The sequence below is a fragment of the Sciurus vulgaris genome, assembly GCF_902686455.1.
Source record: "Sciurus vulgaris genome assembly, chromosome: 11".
Classification (NCBI taxonomy): domain Eukaryota; kingdom Metazoa; phylum Chordata; class Mammalia; order Rodentia; family Sciuridae; genus Sciurus; species Sciurus vulgaris.
This window is the reverse complement of record NC_136472.1, coordinates 69,883,628-69,906,493: the sequence shown is the minus strand read 5'-3', so window position 1 is coordinate 69,906,493 and position 22,866 is coordinate 69,883,628. Positions and strand designations below refer to the sequence as shown.

The 22,866-nt window shown below is 39.8% G+C and overlaps 1 protein-coding gene across 2 annotated transcripts; it reads left to right on the top strand.

Annotated features, from left to right (window-relative positions):
- The first annotated feature begins 286 nt into the window (after nucleotides 1-286).
- XNDC1N (XRCC1 N-terminal domain containing 1, N-terminal like) lies at nucleotides 287-22,814 on the top strand. Of its 2 annotated transcripts, XM_079104853.1 has the most exons (10): nucleotides 289-565; nucleotides 6,009-6,183; nucleotides 8,859-9,000; nucleotides 9,764-9,919; nucleotides 10,945-11,123; nucleotides 14,332-14,417; nucleotides 14,658-14,830; nucleotides 16,161-16,233; nucleotides 19,683-19,807; nucleotides 20,958-22,814. In XM_079104853.1, exons 2-10 carry the CDS (start codon nucleotides 6,139-6,141, stop codon nucleotides 21,188-21,190), a joined length of 1,212 nt encoding a protein of 403 aa, XP_078960979.1. In that variant the 5' UTR covers nucleotides 289-565; nucleotides 6,009-6,138; the 3' UTR covers nucleotides 21,191-22,814. The 2 variants fall into 2 exon arrangements, with proteins under 2 accessions (XP_078960980.1, XP_078960979.1); XM_079104854.1 differs by lacking the exon at nucleotides 9,764-9,919 and having other exon boundaries at nucleotides 287-565.
- Nucleotides 22,815-22,866: the final 52 nt, after the last annotated feature.

Genomic DNA, 22,866 nt, shown 5'->3' with positions numbered 1-22,866 from the left:
ACCTGTCAGGGACCAAGAGACCGTCTACTTGCTACTTGCTTCAGGATTTAGAAAGGAGGATTCCCGTACGCTTCCAATCTTCGTCGGGGAATGGTTCTTGGAAAATGAGAAATTTCGCCTGCCTTACTTTTAGTGCAAATATTTCTTCAGTTCTTCCCTTTGGAGAGCCAAAGGGGAGAGCCCCTAAGCGAACAACTTTCGCGACACTCCCTCACATGGGCTCCAAGGAGTGCAGCGTGGAGACTAAGGACTACATTTCCCATACTGCACCGAATCTAACCCGGAAGTTCAAATTGCGCACGCTCGACGGGAAAATTAAAGTGGAAATATACATTAAAAACACACGCAGCGTTTTTTTCTGGCTAAGGTACCAGCTGCCTTGCCTCGATGGAAGTCGTTTTTCAAGAAACAGCGGCTTCTTTAGGTTCCAGAAAGTATCCCTGAGCTTCAGCGGGCCGAGAGTGACGCCGGGTCAGAAGGCGGAGGCCAGAAGGCCAAATTGGCGGGAAAATGTCTGTGGTCCACGATCAGAGGCGCCGTGACGTCTTGAGCTTCATAGTTTCGGGTGAGAGGCGTTGGGATTTGTTGGCCCGGAGCGGAGTAGCCGAAGGGGAGGAAGGGTGGCCTTCAAAGAAGTGGACAGCAGCGGGGTCTTCAGATACAGAGCAGCAGATGTCTGTAGTCTCTCGCGGGACCTCCACTTCTTGCTTTTTACTGAGGCTGTCATTGCTGTTTCACACTTTGTACTCTTTCCTACCCCACATCCTGCTTCCCCAGCTCTTACCCTTACCCCCTTTCTCTACACCTTATTCACTGTGCCTCACCCCACCCCTTATGCCTTCTTATTTTCAATGCCCTGTTCTTTGTACATCTGAATTTGATACCTTGCAGACCTACCCTAGCTCACACGCCCCTTGAGGTCCAGGCTGGATCTACTGGGTGAATAGAACTAGGATGACCTATGGGCTCAGAGTGCTTAGAATGCCAGTCGACTTTATTTGGGGGCCAACAGGGAGTTACAGGGTAATATTTACTACCTACAGACATCTCAATTACTTAAAACAAAAATATTTTTATTATGTGAAACCTTTATTATGTGGAAATTATTAACAGAATATTACATTTTATTCCCATCACACCAGATTGACTATTGATGTGATCTGTTTGCTTCCTAGTTTTTTTAAAAAGGTAATATAGATAAAAATTGAATATAATCTGTGTCTTTTACTCTCAGACCCATTATCCTCTCATTTGCAACACAAATTTTATTGTAAATTAGCTGTGTGTTCTCTTCAGTTCATTAAAAATAAAATTTATATGTGCATTCTTAAATTATACATAGTGTGGCTTTTTTTTTTTTCTTCTCTTTTTTCCTTTTGTACCCGGGATGGATGCCTTGCACATGCTAGGCAGATGCTCTACCACGGTGCTCCATCCCAGCTCCTCATTTTGTTTTTTTAATGAACATAAATGCTGTTTTCTATGTATCACCCTATAACTTAATTCTTTCACTATCATTTTTGAAGTCTGTATTGATGTATATTTACATCTAATTCATTCCTAACCATTGTACTCTGCTCTGTGGTATGCTGCACAATGTTTCCTTTATCCAGTCCTCAATTGATGGACATTAGAGGGGTTTTTTTTCCTAGCAGAAACATTACCTTTGTGCACATGTGAATCTCTAGAGCTGCTGTTCAAATAAAGTTAGCTACTAGCCACATGTGACTTTTATATTCTTACAATGTGGCCAACTAGAATTAAGATGTGCTGAAAGTGTTTATGAGGGGAACCATTCCCCCCACATTATTGCCATTCCTTTATATTATAAAACCTGCTGGGGTTACTGGGGGTTAAACCCAGAGGCACTTTTACCACTGAGCTACATCCCAAGCCCTTTTTTATTTTTTTATTTTAAGACAAAATCTCACTAAGTTGCTCAGGGCCTTGTGACCTTGCTGAGGCTGGCCTGGAACTTATGATCCTCTTGCCTCAGCCTCTTCAGCCGCTGGGATTACAGATGTGAGCCACTGTGCCTGACAATTATCAGACTTTTAAGTTTTCGCCAGTCTTAGAAGAAAGAAATGATATTTACAGTTTCCTTATTACCAAGCTGAGAGTTTTTCTGTATGGAATTTTGATCATTCAGATTTCACCTTATACAAATTGCATGTCTATATCTCCTCCCCAGTTTTCTATTGGTTTGCTTATTGTTTTCTTACTGATTTGTAGTTTTTAAAAAAATATATTCAGACTACTATCCAAGTTTACATGTGTTACAAGTAAACTTTTTCTTAGTCATCTGTATTTTAACCTGGTTTATGTTGTCTTAAAGTGTTATTATTCATATTTCCATCTTATGATCCACTAGGATGGATATATATATATATATATATGTGTGTGTATATATATATATATATATACACACACACACACACACACATTTTTTTGGTACTGGGGATTTAACCAAGGGGTGCTTTACCACCAAACCACATCCCCAGTCCTTTTTATTTTAAGACAGGGCCTTATTAAATTACTGAGGCTAGGCTTGAACTTGCAGTTCTCCTGCCTCAGCCTCCCAAATTGCTGGGATTACTAGTACGGTGCACTTCACCCAGCTGGGGTATAATTTTTGAAATATGTTGCAAGATAGGAATCTATTTTCATTTTTCTTTACATTGTTGACCATTTTTCTGAATATCATATTACCTTTTCTTTTTCTAACAGAATTATGATCCTGCTTTATCTTACAGTTAGTGGTTATAAGTTTTCATCGATATGAGTCTGTTTCCAAAATCTATTTGCCCATTTCTATAGGCGGTATATTCTAATTACTCTAACTCTATAATTTTTTCAAAGAATTTGATACCCAGCTTCTTTAATCTTTCTTTTTAGAATCATCTTAGCAATTTGTAACCTTTTATTGATTGTTGAGTTTTCATGTTGCCAGAAACTGCTGTAATTATGACTGGAGTTATATTAATTTAATAGCCTCTTCTTTCAGTGGATATTTATTGGTACCTCCTGTATTTAGCCCATCTCTGAGATGTAGGAGATGATGAACATGACAAAAATCCATATCCTCAAAGAAACACAAAGGGACACAGAATAAATAATCAATTACCAAAAAATCAGAAATAACAGCATTTGTAAGGGTAAGGAGGTCTGAAAGAACTTAATCCCTTGATCATTTGGATTATCTTCATGCAAATGATTGTGTCATTCACCATTGTGTTTCCAACACCTTATACAATACCTACTAGAAACTCCCCAAAATATTAACTAAATCAGATACCCAAAATCTCTTTCTCATCTTTCATTCTTCTGTCTTTGAAGCCTTAACAACACATTGACCTGTTAGTGAATACCATCAAATTATCAAGAATTCCTAAGAGTTTTATTACTTCTGTTGCTGCAGACTACCCCACTGCATGACTTCAAGCCCTTTAGAGCTCAATTTTTCTTCCTCCTACATTGGGTATACAGCAATGAGTCAGACATGAAACCTGTCCTGCAAGAGTTTACAATTTGTCAAGGGACATAGGACATATATGGTTGTTGTGTGAGGCACTATGTTAAATGCTAAATGAGAATTGATGGGGTAGAGCTATCACTTAGAACTGATTAAGTAAGCAGAGGTGAAGTGAAGTTTGATCACTAAAATGCATTCAGTTTGACAAGTTGGAAAGGGAACTATCTTAATGAGGGGTCTGAGGAGGTCTGGAGGAGACCTCTAATTAGAACTTCCAGGTCCTTAGCTCCATCACAAAAAAGAAATTTAAAGACAAGTCGAGATTTAATAAAGAGAGGAAGAGCTTTATTATAAGGCAAAAGGCAAAGATCCACACCCTGCTGCAGGCTCAAGAGTGAGCCACACTGCCAGGGCTTACGGTTGGATTTTTATTAGGGTACATTATTAGGTGGAATATTGTATGATCCAAAGGGGCTGGACTCCCCTCTGGGATTAGAAATTATCATGGTCCCCATTAGGGGGTTTGGTATGTAGATTTCAATTACATGAACATTTTTGGTGATCCCTGGGTTATGGTTTAATCAAATGTTAGCCCCCTTCCTTCACAAGATTCATGGTCTTTTTCTGTTAAGGTTTTGTTCCTGTTTTGCTGTGTTCCAAAAAACTGATAGGGAACAGAAAGTTGAAAGTAATTTGTGGACCATTTAGTGCATCCTTACATTTTGGCCATTTTCTGTCCTTTAGTCTTCTTTGTCCTGCTCACTAGACAGTCTATGAGTTATATGTTCTATTTTTTTTTTTTTTTTAAGTTGTAGATGGACACAATACTTTTGTTTTATTTATTCATTTTTACATGGTGCTGAGGATTGAACTCAGTGCCTCACACATGAGGGACAAATGCTCTACCACTAAGCCATGGCCCCAGCCCATTCGTTCTGTATTTTAATAGGAATATTTTTCCTTTAGAGATTTTGTTTTCTCTGAAATCCCTAATTTTCTATCTCAGAACAAGCAATCCAAGCAGAGATAATGGCATGAGCAGAGTCTTGGAGGTAGGGAAAAAATTTTTGGTGGGGGATATGGCCAGGAATATATAAGGGACCAGGTGGTAAACATGAATAAAAGAAGCCAGCATAAATATTTAAGAGAGATCTCACTTAAATACATTCTGTCAACTTTAAAACATCTCTCACCAAGGAATTACTGAAGCTAGATGATGAGTGCCTTAGTTTGTTACACTAATATATGTGTTTTTCCATATACTTAAAATTTTTCTATTAAAAAGTTCAGTAGCTCAGTGGTGGAGTGCCCGCCTAGCATGTGCAAGGCACTAAGTTTGTTTCTCAGCACCACATATTAATTAATTAATTAATTAACTAATTAATTAATTTAAAAGGTCCATCAACAACTAAAATAAAAAGTTTAGGGGTGGGGATATAGCTCAGTTGGTAGAGTGCTTGCCTCGGGAGCACAAGGCCCTGGGTTCAATCCCCAGCACCACAAAAAAAAAAAGAAAGAAAAAATTTAGTGAGCCAGGAACCATGGCCCATGCCTGTAATCCCAGCAACTCAGGAGGCTGAAGCAGGAGTATTGCAAGTTCAAAGCCAGCCTCAGCAATTTAGCAAGACCCTGTCTCTGAATAAAATATAAAATGGACTGGGGATGTGGCTTAGTGGCTGAGCACTCCAAAGTTCAATCCCCACTACAAAAAAAAAAAAAAAATGTTTAGCAAAAAGCCTGGCATGGTAGTACACATCTGTAATCTCAGATACTTCGGAGGATCATAAGCTTGAGGCCAGCATGGGCAATTTTAGCAAGATTCTATCTCAAAATTAAAAAGGGAAAGGGGACTAGAGATATAATCCAGTGGTAAAGCACTCCTGGGTTTAATCCCCAGTACTGTTAAAAAAAAAAAAAAAAAAAAAAAAGATGAATAATTTACGGGGCAATTCATGCTCTTGGGAGCTCAGCTACATATAAATCCAACATTAACATATCAATATGTTTTGTGCTTACTGTTCTCTTGCCTTGAGGTTGCATTCCAGTTGTTTCATAATTCTTTGGAATTTCATTAGATGGTCCAGATCTGCCCCTTGCCTATCACCCCAACCAGGCCCAAAGTGATCATCAAAAATGGGCTCTGGGCTAGGGATATACTCAGTGGTACAGCACTTACTCAGCATGCTCAAGGCCATAGGTTTGATCCCCAGTAGCACACACACACACACACACACACACACACACACAAAGAAGAAGAAAGAAATGGGCTAATGGCTGCAAAAACTCATATTATTAGAGAAATAGCCATGTTTTTTTTTTTTTTTTCCCCTTCTGTTTTTTTTGGTTTGTTTGTTTGTTGTTTGGTTGGCAGTATTGGGAGTAGCACCCAGGAGCACTTTACTACTGAAAGTACACCCCCAGCCCATTTTTTAAATTGAGCCAGGGTCTTGCTAAATTGCTAAGCCTGTCCTTGAGCTTATGATTCTCATCCTCCCAAGTTGCTAGTAGTTTATTTTTCTTTTGTTCTTTTCTTCAGGAGTAATGTGAAGATTCTTGTTCTTCTGGAAGCTGCTGAGACTAAAACATAAACAGTGCCAAAGTGGTAACAGAAGAATTCTTGAGATAAAGCATTTTTGCCCTGTCCTTGGACAGCTGGTAGTCCTGCCATGGCTCCTGTGAAGATCAGCCATGTGGTTTCATTTTCCTCTCAGGTATATCAATCAGCAGGCATGGTTTTTGGTTTTGTTTTGTTTTGTTTTGTTTTGTTTTCTTGAAGACTGAAGTCGTGAACAAAGTAGGAGACTTGGTTCTACTTTCAGGAAACTCTCAGTCTTAAAAGAACAGACATGATGCCTTCTCTGGGAATCCAGAATCCTAGGGAAGAAACAGTTCTTGCTTTCAGGTTATACCCAGTAATGTCCCAAGGAGTTGAAGTTATATAAAGGAGGCACCCTCAGGATTCCACCAATAGGTTAAGAGGGCTGGGAAGGTCCTAGGCCCAGAATCTGCACCAGGGTCCACAGAACAGCAATTTGGTCACTCTTGTCATTGAGAATAGACTGGAATACTCAGTCATACCTGACCTGTGATATCACAACTATCATCAACTGTGATCTCAGTCTCTTCCCTAAAAGTTCTGTAATTCCCACTTAGAGCTAAATCCCAGGCCTATCTCTATCCCTATACCCAATAACAGTATTACTCACTAGTCATTATGATAGTCAAAAACATCCCCAAACATTTAAGAAAGACCCTTAGAAGGTCTTTAGGAACTACTATATTAACTTGTAAGTGAAATAAAACATAATTACACTTATCTTCCTTATCTGCATGGTCATCCTGAATAGTTTTCTTTAGATTCAGTCTTATAAAATGCTGAAAGCTAACCATAACACATGTAAAATAACTTTAATAAGTTGAAAGCAGTTCAAATAGGTTAGTACTCAATATTTCATCATCATTTTTGGTATTTCGATTATGCCTCAAAATTCCTCTGTGCCTTCTGCATAAATCGCTTATTGTAAATCCTTCAGCAAGTTTGCACATTGTGCTTTTGGTTCTTGGGCCTTAGTATCACGGTGTGGGCAGAAGTGTAGAAGTCTATAGCATAAGGCTACTCTAGGGGCACACAGTTACTGCACAGTTACTGGCAAGGTGACACTGAAGCTAACTCACAAGGCATCTTCATACCCAAGTCTTCACGGTACCAGTAATCATTTAGGATTGATTATATTCACTGAGCCAGTTGCAGTGGTGCACACCTGTAATCCCAATGGCTTGGGAGGCTGAGGAACATTGTGAGTTCAAAGACAGCCTCAGCAACTTGGTGAGCCGAGCAACTTAGCAAGACCCTGCCTCAAAATTTAAAAAAATAAAAAAATTAAAAAAAAAAAAGGACTGGGGATGTGGTTAAGTGCCTCTGGGTTCAATCCCTGGTAGGAAAAACAAATTATATTCACTTATAACTTTTATCAGAAATCAGCTCAGAGGTCTTCCCTGCTCTGCTTGACATTTGATGGGTTTCAAAAAATCAAAGTGATTTTGAAAATCTCTCATGACCCAGAGAATAAAACATTCAGTTTGTCACTAAACAACATTTACATTTTCTATAGACCTTTAGATAGGCCATGTCCATTATTTTTGTACTGCTAGAAGCAGAAGCACTTTACATTTCCTTTTTAGATGAAATGTATTTTGTGTGAACAGTTTAAACAAATAATACTAATAGGCTGAAATAAAATTTTAAATAAGACTGGTTCATTTGCATTAAAATAAATACCAGAAGCTGGGCATTGTGGCGCATGCTTGTAATCCCAGCTGTACAGCAGGCTAAGACAGAAGGATTGCAAGTTCGAGGCCAGCCTCAGCAGAGACTCTGTTTCAAACTAAAAAATAAAAGGGGCTATGGATGTAGCTCAGTGGTAGAGCACCCTTGGGTTCAATCCCCAGTACCACTAAAATAATAAATGAAATGAAATAATTGACCATCTTCCAACATTGTGGTTTCCAGCCATACTCTGGGGACTCACTTCTAGAAATTGAAAGAAGTGGGGGCAAGTATGTCTCTAGGCATCCTCCCAACCTGTGCTTTAACCAGAGCTCTGCTTCTATTTGTTGAAAAAATATTCACACATACACATACACGCCTCAGTGTAAGATTTCAGTTAAAAAAGGAGGATTTTATGGCTGAGACAACATGGTTAGAAACCATGATCTAGGGTCCCCTCTCTCCTTATGGATGAAAAATTTTACATCCTAAGAGGAAGTGGTTTGTTCAAGGCCTCTCAACCAAAAAGTAAAAAAGTATCTGACTTTGGGTTAAAACTCACAATTTCTTAAAAAAAAAAAAAAAACTCAGAATTTCTATGTCAATGTATCACTATTATTGACTTGGAATAACCACTTTATATATAACCATCAGTTGTAAACTTATAATAAAAATCTTTGCCCTTTTAGGATTGTTATGAAGATTAAAATATCTGTGAAATATCTTATAAATCAAAGACATTAGTACAGTGTAGTGGATAAAAGCTCTGGTTTCAGAAACCTGCTTTGGTCGGTTACACAACATGAGGCCTTGGGGTAAATTTCTGAGCTCCCCTAAACTTCAGTTTATTGATTTGTTAACTAAGAAATAATAATAGGAAACACCTAGGAGTTGGTACAAAGATTAAATGAGGTAGTCTGGTAAATAGGTAGAGGTAGGTTGTATCTAAATCTCTTGGCACATGGTTTCTGTGTTACTGTAGATTCCCATCTGGTGCCTTTCTGTAATGGTAGGGTGCCTTAACAGGCTTGGGATTATGGGGATCGCTTATTCATGAGCATCCTTTTCCCCCACAGACTCACTAAGGTTCCTGATTTTCTCCTTCTCTCTCTGACTTAGGATCCCAAGTATCCTGTGGAGAACTTGCTGAACCCAGATAGTCAGAGGGGGCCTTGGCTTAGCTGCCCTCAGGACAAGAGCGGGCAACTGAAAGTGGAACTACAGCTAGAGAGGGCAGTGCCCATTAGCTATATCGATATAGGTGAGTGAGTTCCCTGGGGCCTCTGAGGGAAGACACAGTAGTGATATTCCCCTCTAACTCCTCTACTCAAAGGTCTTAGTTCATTCCAAGCTGAGCAGCCTTCTGGAATGAGCCCTGCATGGGTGTGAAGGAGAAATGTGTGGCCTTTACCCTCGGGGCAAGTTTGGTGTTGGAAAACTCCAAGGTCTCCATTCATATGGAATACAGTGTGACTGCAGTTCCTTGAACTATGCAGTGCATATGCCTGGCTTTGTTCAGTGTGATCTGGATAAAACCTTAGGACATTGGCCTAATTATAAATGCCAACAAATAGAATCTGTATACATCTCTAAATATTAGTGTCAAGAGGATGCTGGTAAGGTGAACTGGGCATAGGAGAAGGTTGACGGTAGAATTTTTTTGAAATAAAGAACTAACAAAGTCCTCTGATGACAACTTTGTTAGGACAAAAAGATGTTGGGCTCCCTAGCAAGAATAAAAGAGAAACAGAATTTGGCACTGCCTTCAGGGCCCAAGACAGGGAAGCAGCAAGTCTGTGCTGGATCTTCTCATGGTCATTTAGTGTAATTTCACATTGTCATTTAGCCTGATACAGAACCTTTGCATTATCATTAAATTGTTGGTTGCCTGTGTGACTTGACATGTTGCCAGACCTTTCTGGCTTCCAGCTAGTTCTAAAGTGAGGAATGTTCTCTTCCCGTCCAGTTCCCTTGTGTGCAATTATCCCATCACACTTATCCTTCTCTCAACCTTTTGTTCCCAGGTAACTGTGGCTGTGCTTTCCTGCAAATTGATGTGGGCCGTTCTTCCTGGTCCCTAGACAGACCTTTCATCACCCTGCTCCCTGCAACCATGCTAATGTCCCTCACTGATTCAAAGCAAGGGAAGAACCGCTCAGGGGTCCGAATGTTTAAAAATGGTAAAGAGGGCAACAGTAGAAGGGGGTTGTGTTCCCAAGTAAGAGGGATTCAGTACTAAAGAGGATGTAAGAGTGTTTGGGTATAGACTGTGGGAGGGAGCCTGTCCAAGGGCTTATGTCTGTTAGGGAATAGGGTAATTAGTGAGTGACAGTCTTGTGTGTGAGTTCTTCATGATGAGAATGCCTGATGACTGGGGATGTTTATTATCTACTGTATGATTTATATTTCCCATAACTTGTAGAGCCTGATATAGAACACGTTTACTACTCTATTTTTTTTTTGTATAAATGTGTATAAATATAGATGTAAGAAGTAGACAGCTACATGATGGTTATACTATATAGTGTTTCCTGATTTCTTTTTATGCAGATATGCTCACCAGGCACTTCAAAAAAAAAAAAACCATAAGATCAGATTCCTATCCTCTAGGGATTTAAAGCCTATTAAGGATTTGTCTGTGTTTAAATTCGAGGTGTTTGTAATGTCATAAAGGGGAGTGATATTGGAGGGGCATATGAGGTGGAAGAATGTCCTGTGAAGAGTTTATAATATCAGTGTTTGATACTCTGAGTGAGTGAGCGTGCCGGGCTTGAAGCAGCATGAGAGAGATTGAGGTCTTCTGGTTCAGGAAGGGTTGATATCTCAGCTAATCCACTGAGCAAGCTGTTTCCTGTACCCCAGCATCACAGATGCCTCCTGGTTGAGTGAGATATTGATGAAGTCCCTAAAGAGTTGTAGAATAAGCATGTACCCAAGCCAGGAATGGTATGGAACCATGACGGAGGATGGCCAGAAGGCAAGGAACTGGGACTGAGAGAGCCCTGACAGGCCTACTTGGTTTTACCCTTCCCTGAGCACCTAAGCCTGAGGGGAATATTCACTGATCATCTCCATTCTTCCTCTTGTTGAAATTTACTCACTATAGCCTGTCTTTTCTTCCTTTCCTTAGAATAAACTTTCTCTTCTTTTTTCCCCAACATGAATTCATTTTTCCTCTTCAGTTTGTTTCTCATTTTTCCTTGAGATGATTTCCTGGCTCCAGCCTCAGGAGAATCATGGGATCGACTTCGCCTGACTTGTTCCCAACCCTTCACACGTCATCAATCATTTGGCCTGGCCTTTCTGCGAGTGCGTTCCTCTGTGGACTCCTTAGATGACCCTGTGATGGGTCTCTCAGCCTCTGTGAGCTCTGAGCTAAGCCAGGTATGTACTAAGGTAGAGCCAGGATTTAGTATTTTCCCTTCCTTTTAGGGTTTCTGGTAGAAAGCTGGTGCTTGAATGAAGGGTAGACACACATACACACAAGCATCGGTGGGCGTGCTGCCATATCTTATAAGTAGAAGTGAACCCTTCCCCTTCTGTCCTTCACACAGATGCAAAGATGCAAGTGAGTGAGCTAGGTTCCAGTATTGTAGAGCTTGGAGCTGACATGAATGGAGCTAAATCTCTATGACCCTGACCTTTTAATAAAATAGAAGCTCTGTGAAATTAGGGACCTTTTTGTCTTGTTCTATTAATACATTCCTGGCACCTAGAACATTTCCCTGAACAAAACAGGCTTTTGGTAAAAAAAACATTTATTATGTAAGTGGCCCTTCAGAGGGGAGTTGCAGATAGTCACATAAAGTATTATCCAAACCAAGACACTTTAAAGGCAAAAGAGAGTACTATTAATATTTGTAATGAGCCAAACCCAATAGTACACACTTGTACTCCCAGCTACTCAGGAAGACCACAAGTTCAAGGCCAGTCTGAGCAATTTAGTGAGACCCTGTCTCAAAATAAAATGTTTTAAAATGGGCCAGGGAAGGCTAAGCTCATTTAATAGTAGAGTGCTTGCCTAGCATTCTTGAAGCCCTGGGTTCAGTCCCCAATACTGCAAAAAATTTTTTGAAAAACCAGGTATGGTTGTGCACACCTGTAATCTGGAGGCTGAGACAGAAGAACTTCAAGTTTGAAACCAGTCTCAGCAATTTAAAATTAAAAGGAGCTAAATATGTAACTCAGTTGTAGATTCAGTCTGCCTGGGTTCAGTCCCCACTACACAAAGAATGAAAGAGAGAGAGAAAGAAAAAATATTTACAGACAAACCAGGACATATATATGATCACCTTATTTTTAGAATAAATGAGTCTTTCTGGAATTTCTTCCATTTTGGCCGTTGAATTTCTCTGCACCTCCAGGACCTTGACTGATTTACAAGAAAGAAAGTTAACAACTCCAGAGCTGTGTCAGTAAGGCTGAACAATAGAGTAAAACCTACATGTAGTTACCTCATGAAACCATAAGGAAAGGCAGTCTGAAACATTCCTATAAGAGACAGTTGGTACATGGAAACCATTGGTGACACTCAGTTTTATAATTTAAGATGTCTAAATGGTCATAGGCTTTTTTTCCTACTGGGTCATTCTGATTGGTGTATTATAGTAAAAGCAAAATATAACAACTTTTTTTTTTTTTTTTTTTTTTTTTTTTTGGTTGTAGGTGGACACAATATCTTTATTTTAATTTTATGTGGTGCTAAGGATCAAACCCAGGTCCTCACACATGCTAGGTGAGCGCTCTACTACTGAACCACAACCCCAACCCCCGTAACAGCTTTTAACCTTGTGAAATAGAATTAGTATGATCACCAATATTCTAGTAAGAAAACAGGTCATACTGCTATATAAGTCTTGGAGAGGATTTGAACCCAGGCCATTTGATTCTACCTAACCTGTGCTCATAAGCTAAATTTTAAGGATCAATCTCATGTAGAATTAAGGTTAAATAATTATCTCTACACACCCATTTGGTCACCCTTTCTAGTAGTATTCACTCTAAAATTCATGTGACAGGGCTGGGGACACAACTTAGTGGTACTCTGGCATGCATTGGATTCTGAGTTCAATCCCCAGCATCAGAAAATATAAAATAAAATTCATGCAATAACATAAAGAAAAAACCTGAAAAATCCTCAAAAGTTAAATAAAATATTTTTAAAATAATGTTAGGTCCAATTTTATAGTTTATAATGACAATTAGAAATATTAAACAGTGAATGAGAATAAAAATACTAATTTTCAAGTTTTCAGAATGAGGCCAAATCATACTTTATTAAAAAAAAATCTACTTTTAAAAGAATCTTTAATAAGCCGGATGCAGAGGCACATGCCTGTAATCCCAGCAGCTTGGGAGGCTGAGGCAGGAGGTTTATGAGTTGAAAGCCAGCATCAGCAACTTAGTTTGGCCCTAAGCAACTCAGTGAGACACTGTCTCTAAATAAAATACAAAAAATGGAGGGCTGGGGTTTTGACTCAGTGGTAAAGCACTTGTCTACCACATGTGAAGCACTAGATTCAATCCTCAGCACCACATAAAAATAAATAAATAAATAAAATAAAGGCATATGTCCATCTATAACTAATAAAAATATTTTTTTTTAAAAATGGGGCTGGGGATGTGGCTTAGTGGTTAAGTGCCCCTGGGTTCAATCCCCTGTACCAAAAAAAAAAAAAGTAGAATCCATAATAGAAGAGAATCACAGCTGAAAATTAATAAAACAAATTTTTTGGTCTTTTTTGTGGGGCTGGGAATCAAACCCAGGGCCTCACAGGTGCTAGGCAAGCAGCCTACAACACTGAGCCACATCCCCAGCCCAATTGTCTTTTCTAACCTAAGGGAACAAAGGAAATTTGAAAAAATAAAAAGGACAATAATGACAGTTACATTGTTTTGACAAAGAATTAGAAACTGTAGTGTACCACCTAAATAAAAATCTATATAGAAATGATTATATCTCTATATATGCATATATTCATACATATACATACATATAAATATCTCTTTATAGATGGCTAGAAACAGTGGCCAAATTTGGTAGGTTATTATTGCACATGAACAAAATTGTTCACAAAATAAATCATACTTTTAATTAAACAATATTATCAAATAATATTTAGAAGGGAATAATTATAAAAAATGTCCAAAATAGTTCAAAGTAGAACTGTTTGTGTATATAAAAAAGTACATATTTATTATTTTTTCCTCTCAAAGATATATGAAGATGAATGACTTGAATCAATTTTATATATGTACAAATTTAAAATATAAATATTTTCAAAAGTTTGAACATGACAAACAAAAGTTTGCCCATGATATCAGTCTCCTATAATCCTGTTTTTCCCACTGGTGTATATTCTTTTTATCCCTGGGGGCTTTCATGGTCATGGCAAAACTGTTTGCTTTGGAGAACTAAATATAAAAATCATAAAATCTCAGATCTTAGAACCAGCAGAGAATTCAAGAGTCTGCACACTAGCAAACATGCCATGTACAAGTTATAGCAGATACATTCACTAAGGTGAGTTCCTAGGTGGCAGTGTCTCCTGGTGGTGAATCTTGATATTCCTTATTTCTGTTTTCTTCTCAGGGCTCTTCTGACACTCGGGCGTCTGATCCTCACCCATGGCTGGCTAATCCTTCTATCCGGAGAACATTCTTCCCAGAAGCCCAGACGTATGTAGCTGCCAGAGCAGAGATCTATCAGTCACTTCTCAAATCTTTCTCCTGGAAGAGAGGCTACCATGTCACTCCCAGGCACACAACCCTGGCCTGGGTTTCCCCAGTTAATCACATCTCTATGGGTCTAACCCTATCCATATATCAAACTGACTTTCTCCTAAATGTCACTGACATCAGGGTGAACAGAATGGAGTCTGTGTTCCAAGCAAAATAAGTAATTCTGTTTCTCTGCAGAAGCCCCAAGGAAATTTCAGAGCTCAAGGATATCCTAAAGCAGCTGCAACCAGGGACTCTGGGGCGTTCAGCCCGCATGGTACTTTCTGCAGCCCGCAGGGCACCTTCAGCCAGTGTGGCAAGCCCAAAGAGCAATCATACAGAACCAGGTCCCAGTCTTCCAAACAATGCAGGTAAGGCCTAGTAATCTGTTCTTTAATGTTCCTAGCAATGTCCTTCCTTAAATCAACCACTGCTGTATATGTGTGGCTTATAAGTAGTACTTCATGTGGAAGAAAAAACAATTGTCCACAAATAAGAGAAGTCAAATAATATATGATTGAAAGAGCACTGACCTAGGAATCAGACATTCTTATCCCTTTGAGCAATCCTTATCACTTGTCTTAAAAGTAAAGGGATGAAACCAAATATCTAGGCTCTTGAAGTATTATTCTGTGGTCATCTCAGAAAGACAATTAGAGAGTGATGGGGTTGGAGTTTATTGGAGAAATAAGGTAGCAGAATAATGTGGTTTAATTAGAGGAAGAAATAATTAAAGACTTTTTGGGGTTCTATTTTGCACCAGACATGGCTAGGTACTTTTACCAACTTTACTTATTTAGTGTTCACAACAAACTTATGAAGTAGATACCATTGTCCTCATTTTACAGAAAATCTAATGTTCAAAGAGTCACGCAGCTAGTAAGCGGCAGAGTCAGGATTCAAACCCTAACACTCTTGTTCTTCTTATTTTTCCAAATAGCAAGAAAGAGAAAACCATTAAGGTTCTCAATGAAAAGTTAAAAACACTGAATGGTTTGTTAGTGAGACCCTAATCTACTCAGCAAGACCCTGTTTCTATATAAAATGTAAAAAAAAGGGCTGAGGATGTGACCCAGTGACTGAGTGCCCCTAGCCTCAATCCCTGGTACCAAAACAAAAATAACCAAAAAAAAAGAAAGAATTCTGTATCTCTGGGACAAAATAGTACTCAGATGCACGCTTATAACTTAAAAGTTATAAGTTGTATCAGAAAGAAGCTAGATTAACAAATTACCTTTAAATTAGGTAGAAGAAAAGAAAAAGAGTAGGAGCAGAAATATGTGAAATACAAAAGAATACAGCTAAAAGTTGATCAAAATCTGATAAGTGTAATCAAGAAAAAAGCAAGAAAACAATATCATTGGAAAGGGAGCTATCAAAACAACCCTGCAGATTCTAAAAATGTATTAAAGTAGTATTACAATTGTATAATTACAATGATATAGCTTACGTAAATGGGTCTATTTTAGGGGATAGAAACCCCTGCTTGTTTACACAATCCATATGAATGATGTTTTTTCCCATCCTTTCACCTTCGGTCTATGGATGTCTTTGCCTATGAGGTGAGTCTCTTGAAGGCAGCATATTATTGGGTCTTGTTTTTTAATCCAGTCTGCCAGTCTGTCTTAGGATTGATGAGTTTAGGCCATTAGTGTTCAAGGTTATTATCCAGATATGAATTAATGAGCATTTCTAACACAGAGCCCCGAGCACCGGAGCAAAGCTCAGAGAATAATGTGAGCAGGACAAAGAGACGAAAAATGCAGAACCAAAGGTAAGGAGGTCAATGTGAAAGACCAAATCACCTCCCCAAACCCTATCACCCATCAGCTGTTCACCACCCACTTGTGCTTCTGTTAGGTCAGAGAGTACCCTTGTGTCTGGCTCTTGAGCTCTCAGTCTGGAACCAAGAGTAAGATGTACTTGTCCATGTGTTATCAGGCTACGAGGCAGCCCTAGAGTGAACCAGAATCTGAAGATGAGTACACTGCTTCTCAAAGATTTCATAAAAATTTAAATCTTTTCTGCTTAAAGGGAAATTGTCAAGAAAATAAAAAGACATTCCATAGAATATGGGAGAAAATATTTGCATATTATATATTTGATACGGCACTTTTATCTAGAATAAAGAGCCCTTCTAAGTCAACAATGAAAAGATAACCTAATCTTAAAAATGGACAAAGAATCTTTTTTTTATTCTTTTCTTTTTTTTAATTTATTTTTATTGTAAACAAATGGGATACATGTTGTTTCTGTTTGTACATGGAGTAACAAACAGCATACCATTTGCATATTCATACATTTACATAGAGTAATGATGTTTGATTCATTCCATTATTTTTTTCCTTCCCCCCCACCCCCCCACCCCTCTTTTCCCTCTATACAGTCCCTCCTTCCTCCATTCTTGCCCCCCTCCCACCCCCCATTATGTGTCATCATCTGCTTATCAGTGAGATCATTTGCCTTTTGGATTTTTGAGATTGGCTTATCTCACTTATCATGATATTCTCCAATTTCATCCTCGCCAACACCTGTTGCTTGTATTTTTGATAATCGCCATTCTAATTGGTGTGAGATGGAATCTTAGGGTGGTTTTGATTTGCATTTCTCTTATTACTAGAGATGCTGAACATTTTTTCATGTTTGTTGATTGCTTGTACATCTTCTGTGAAGTGTCTGTTCATTTCCTTAGCCCATTTGTCGATTGGATTATTTGTATTGTTGGTGTAGAGTTTTTTGAGTTCTTTATAGATTCTGGAGATTAGTGCTCTATCTGAAGTATGATTGGCAAAGATATTCTCCCACTCTGTAGGCTCTTTCTTCACATTACTGATAGTTTCCTTTGCTGAGAGAAAGCTTTTTAGTTTGAATCTATCCCAGTTATTGATTCTTGCTTTTATTTCTTGTGCTATGGGAGTCCTGTTGAGGAAGTCTGGTCCTAGGCCGACATGTTGAAGATTGGGACCTACTTTTTCTTCTATAATCTGCAGAGTCTCTGGTCTGATTCCAAGGTCCTTAATCCATTTTGAGTTGAGTTTTGTGCAGGGTGAGAGATATGGGTTTAGTTTCATTCTGCTGCATATGGATTTCCAATTCTCCCAGCACCATTTGTTGAAGAGGCTATCTTTCTGGAAATTAGTGCTCTTAATAGACTTTTTTCCCGAGAAGATATAAAATGACCAATAAACATGAAAGATGCTCAATATCAATCACCATCAGAAAAATGTAAATCAAAATCACAGAGATCACTTCCTACCCACCAGGGTGACTAATTAAAAAGATGGGCAATAACAAGTTTTGGCAAAGATTTAGAGAAATTGGAACTTTCATACATTACCAGTGGAAATGTAAAATAGTGCAGCTTGGACTGAGAACACAGCTGAGTGGTAGAGTGTTTTCCTAGCGTTCACGAGACCTTAGATTCAATCCCCAGCACCGGGGGCGGTGGGGGGGGGGGGAATCAAAGTTAAATAAAATAGTGCACCTGCTTTGGAAAACAATTTGGCAATTCTTCAAAAACCTAAACATAGTTACTGCATGCTAGTATATACCCACAGATATTCACATAACTTATATGTTCATAGCAGCATTATTCACAATAGCTGAAAAATAGAAACAACCCAAATGTCCATCAACTGATGAATGGATAAACAAAATGCAGTATATCTACACTGTAGAATATTATTCAGCCATAAAAAAGGAATATTGTACAATACCTCTTCTAATATGGAGAAAGCTTGAAAACACACTGAGTGAAAGAAGTCAATCACAAAAAATCACATATTGTAGGATTCCATTTATACAGAATTTCCAGAATAGATAAATCCATAGAAACAAAGTATATATGTAAGTACTTTAGGTACAGAGGAATGGGGAATCACTGCTAATGAGTTTGGGATTTCTGTGTGGGGCGGGGGATAAAAACCTGCTAGAATTAGATATAATGGTGATTACTCAGTCTGATAAAAATACTAAATTCACTTGTTGAGGGTGAGTACTAAGGATTGAACCCAGGGGCACTCTGCCACTGAGCTATACTCCCATTCCTTTTGATTTTTTATTTTGAGATGCCTAGACTGGTCTCAAACTTATGATCCTCTTTTCTCAGCATTTCAGCCTTTCAAGTAACTGGGATTATAGACTTGGGCCACTGTACTCCAACAAAATTCTCTTTTTTTGGGGGGGTAGGACGTACTAGGAATTTAACTCAGGGGCAGTTTACCACTGAGCTACATTCTTAGTCCTTTTTTATTTTGAGACAAAATCTGACTAAATTGCTTAAATCCTTGCTAAATCTCTGAGGCTGGCCTTGAACTCCTGCCTCAGCTTTTTACATCCCTGGAATTACATGTGTATGTCTTTGAGCCTGGCCAAAATTCACATTCTAAAAGGGTGAATTTCAGGCTGTCTTTCCTTTGGAGATAATCCATATTCTCCCATGAATATGTATCTCCTTTCCTAAATAAACTTCTGTCTATGCCTTTAAAAAAAAAAAAAAAAAAAGAGAGAGAGAGGCCCAGTGTGGTGGTGCATATCTATAATCTCAGCAATTTAGCAAGGCCCTAAGCCACTCAGCAAAACCCTCTCTCAATATAAAAAATAAAAAGGGTAGGGATATAGCTCATTGGTTAAGCACCCCTGGGTTCAATAACCTATACCCAAAAAATAAAAGGAGGAGAGTTAATTTTTTGGTATGTGCATGATATATCAATAAAAAATAATTAAAATCTAAGAACAATAATACAAACTCTGGGGTTTTTTGGTTTCATTTTCTTCAGTGGGGATTAAACCCAGGGTCTTCATGCTAGGCAAGTGCTCTACCACCCCCAGCACCAAAAGCTCTATTCTCAGATGTTCAAAGGTTAAATGACTTCCTTCACCAGCCAGGGTAACACACCTATAATAACCAGCTACTCTGGAGACTGAGGCAGGAGGATGGCGTGTTGGAGGCCAACTTAGACCCTGTCTCAACATAAAAATGATTAGAGTTGTAGCTTAGTAGTTGATTGCTTGCCTAGCACACGAGAGGTTCTGAGATTAATGCCCAGTACTGCAAAAAAAAAAAAAGTTGTTCAAATCTGGTATGTCAAATGGGAGAACTATCACTCCAACCCAGTGTTTGTAGGTCAGCATCACTGTTCTACATACTTTCTGCCCTAATTCTAGGTTCCTTCGGCTCTTAAAACTTCTCACTAATAGCTGATTCACTGCTCTTTGTTACAGCCCTCTGACCAAGTCAAACTTCCAGCCGAACAGGAGGGGGACAGTAAGGGCAGGGCAAAGAGAACCCCGATCCCAGGCCCCAAACAATGCTGTCCAGGAGAGTGAACAGTGCCCCATTTGTGCAGGTAAGCTGCTTCCGCCCAGAAGAGTGGCTGTGCGATTATAAGGCATTCCTTAAAGGAAGACTAGGAAATCGGGGGGTACTGTCAAGAAACGTTTGGATTTGGACTCCTTGCCTCTGTCATCGCTCCAGTTCCCACCTATGTAACTGTATTTTTAGTCAAATTTCATTCAAGACACGTTTCTATTGAGCACCTGCTCACTTCATGCCAGCTAAGCTGAGGATGCATCATGGGTCCTCAGGAGAAGCTGAAAACAAACAATATAAAACACTGTCAGCAAGGGCCTAGGCTTTCCTTCATAACTTTTCCCTCCATGTCCAAATTCTGCTCACTCTTTAAGTCTGTTCAAAGGTTACTTCCTGCTGGGTGGCACCAACTGTAATCCCAGTGACTTGGGAGACTAAGACAGGAGGGTTACAAGTTTGAGGCCAACCTCAGCAGTTTAGCAAGGCCCTAAACAATTTAGTGAGATCCTGTTTCAAAATAAAAATTAAAAGGGCTGGAGATGTAGCTCAGCAGTAGAGCACCCCTGGAACAAAGTTCTTCTTTGCCAAGGCTTTTCTGATCTTCCCAGATAATCTCTCCCTGCTGAGCTCCTGCAGCATTCTCTAATTCCCATGGACTAAGCACTTCTCACCTACTTTCTGTCAATATCCTTTGTGTTCCCAGTTTATCTTTACCACTAGACTACATTCCATAAGGACAATCTGTACCCCTCAGCTCTTAGCTCACTGTCAGGCAAATAATAAATACTCAATAAATGTTTGACAGATACATGATAGTGTCTCTCAGGTGTGTAAAATATTTGCCACGGTAAATTTTCTGCAAGAACAGCTGTATTTTAGAAGCAGATAGACCCTTCAGCCTTTTTTTATTTTTTTGTACTGAGGATTGAACCCAGGGATGCTTTATCACTGGGCTACATCCCCAGTCCTTTTTAAATTTTTTTATTTTGAGACAGGGATTGCTAAGCTGCCGAGGGCTCACTAAGTTACTGAGACTGGCCTCAAACTTGTGATTCTCCTATCTCAACCTCCTGAGTTGCTGGGATTATAGGTATGTGCCAACGTGCCTAGCTTCCTTCAGACTTCATGGGGTGCCATCCTTCCTGAGAACAAGCCCAATTTTGTTTCCCTCTTTCTCTCTCCCTTAGGTTCCTTCAGCATTGAAATTCTTCCCCTGCATGCTGCCAATTGTGGAGAGACCTCCCCGCCTCACCCAGCTTCTCCCTCCTCACCATCTTCATCTCAGTCTATATTGTGGGTGTCTTCCCCAGAGAGTTCACCTCCCATTTCCTGGGTCCAGTGCCCTATCTGCCAGTTGCAGTTCTCAGCAAGAGAAGTAGAAGAACATGCCAGTGTGTGTGGCGAGGTTTTTCCAGCATAAACCATGAAATCCTGTGTTTTGGCCCCTACTATGACTTAAGATGGGAGACAATCTCTCTCTCTTCTTTTTTTTTTTTTTTTTTTTTTTTTTTTTTTTGGTGCTGAAGTTCAAAGACCTATGTTCTAGGAAAAGGCTGGACCACTGAACTGTTCCCCCAGCCCTGGAAGTGGATCTCTTGACAGCTGAGAAGGACTGATGAAGCCAAGCTCCCTTCTTCCCTCCACTTATTCCCTCAGGACACTGCCTAGAGCACCACTGGGCCCAGTTTTCTCCCCATTCCTAGTTGTCAAGGATTTGTCACCATGGCACCCAATTCTCCTATGAGCAGCCCTGTCCTTTTCCCCTTGGAACTTCAGGAATAGAACTGGTAATCTCTAGGACCTTGGGATACTGTCCAGAATGTCTTTCCCTCCAGGAATGGCATATATCCTCATGTCCATTTTCCTGAAAGGAAAACTAAGGCCAAGTCAAAAAAAATATGCTGCCTGACAGATAAGATCCTATTGTGTTCTGGGAAGATAAGAGTTAAGTTTTGAGCATGAGACTGACTTCCAGTATCCTTTGAGTTCCCATTCTCACTGTAGTCACATTATGCTATGTAACCAGATAGTTGAATGACTAAAGAATAATTCTAGACTTGGGACCTTGACAAATCCCAATTCCCCTATGTACAATGAGGTAGTTAGACCAGAGGGTCTCTAAGTTCCCTCAAACTATGATAGTCCAAATTGTATTCCTACCTTCTTTGAGCAACTATGCACTCTCTCCCTTTTCCCAGAAGAGTTCATTGCATGGCACTAACACCAGTTCCCCTGGTCCCCAGGGTACAGAACAGAGGGGGAGCAGCTGGTCCTGGCAAAGGGAGGGCCCAGGGCGGGGTTTTGAATGAGTAGGAAAGAAGATGCTAGATGCAGTCAGGGGAGCAGACAGAGCAGGATTTCATGCCTTTGGTCCTTTCCTGCGTAGGTGGGTGTAACCATGGACCCCCTCACGGTAAGAACCCCTCTGCTCCCCTTCCTCCAACACCCATTCCTCATTACGAACAAAGCAATAGACTGACCCAGAGAGGTGGCAGGGGAATCCTAGCTGCTAGGCAGGCTGTGGGCTTCACCACGAAAGTGGAAGAGCTCCCAGAGCCTTAAATTGAACCCCAAAAAAAGAGCAGTGAGCATGGGTCTGGGCTTCAGAAGAGAGGGACAAGGCAGGCAGTTCCGAGGTGGGGAAAAATGCCCTCCAAAGTAGCAGAGGGCAAAGGGAGAGGGGTTTGGTGGAGAAAGAACATGGTGGGATAGTACTGGGAGTTCTGTTCAGAGCTGGGTGTGGGTGTTCAGAGTTGAAAGACCCTCCTGTGTGGACATGTTTGGACCTGCCCTTTGGAGAAGCTGTGGGACTTTCAGAGGGATGAGCAGCTGGAAGATGAAGTCAACAAGACGGGAGCTGGGTCCTGGCCAGATCCTGTGTGCCTGCCCCCTGTGCAGCCCTGCTTTAACCTATCCTTTCTCAGGGCACCCATTTGGACCCTCTGTATGTAGGTCCCCGTGAAGGTGGAAATTAAGGAAGGGGACCCCACTAGAGCCATTCTGGCACTAACTCATTCACTAACATGAGAATCTACACAATAAAATGGTGACTATGATACTTTTTTTTTGCCAATATGTGTTGGAGACAAGGAAGGA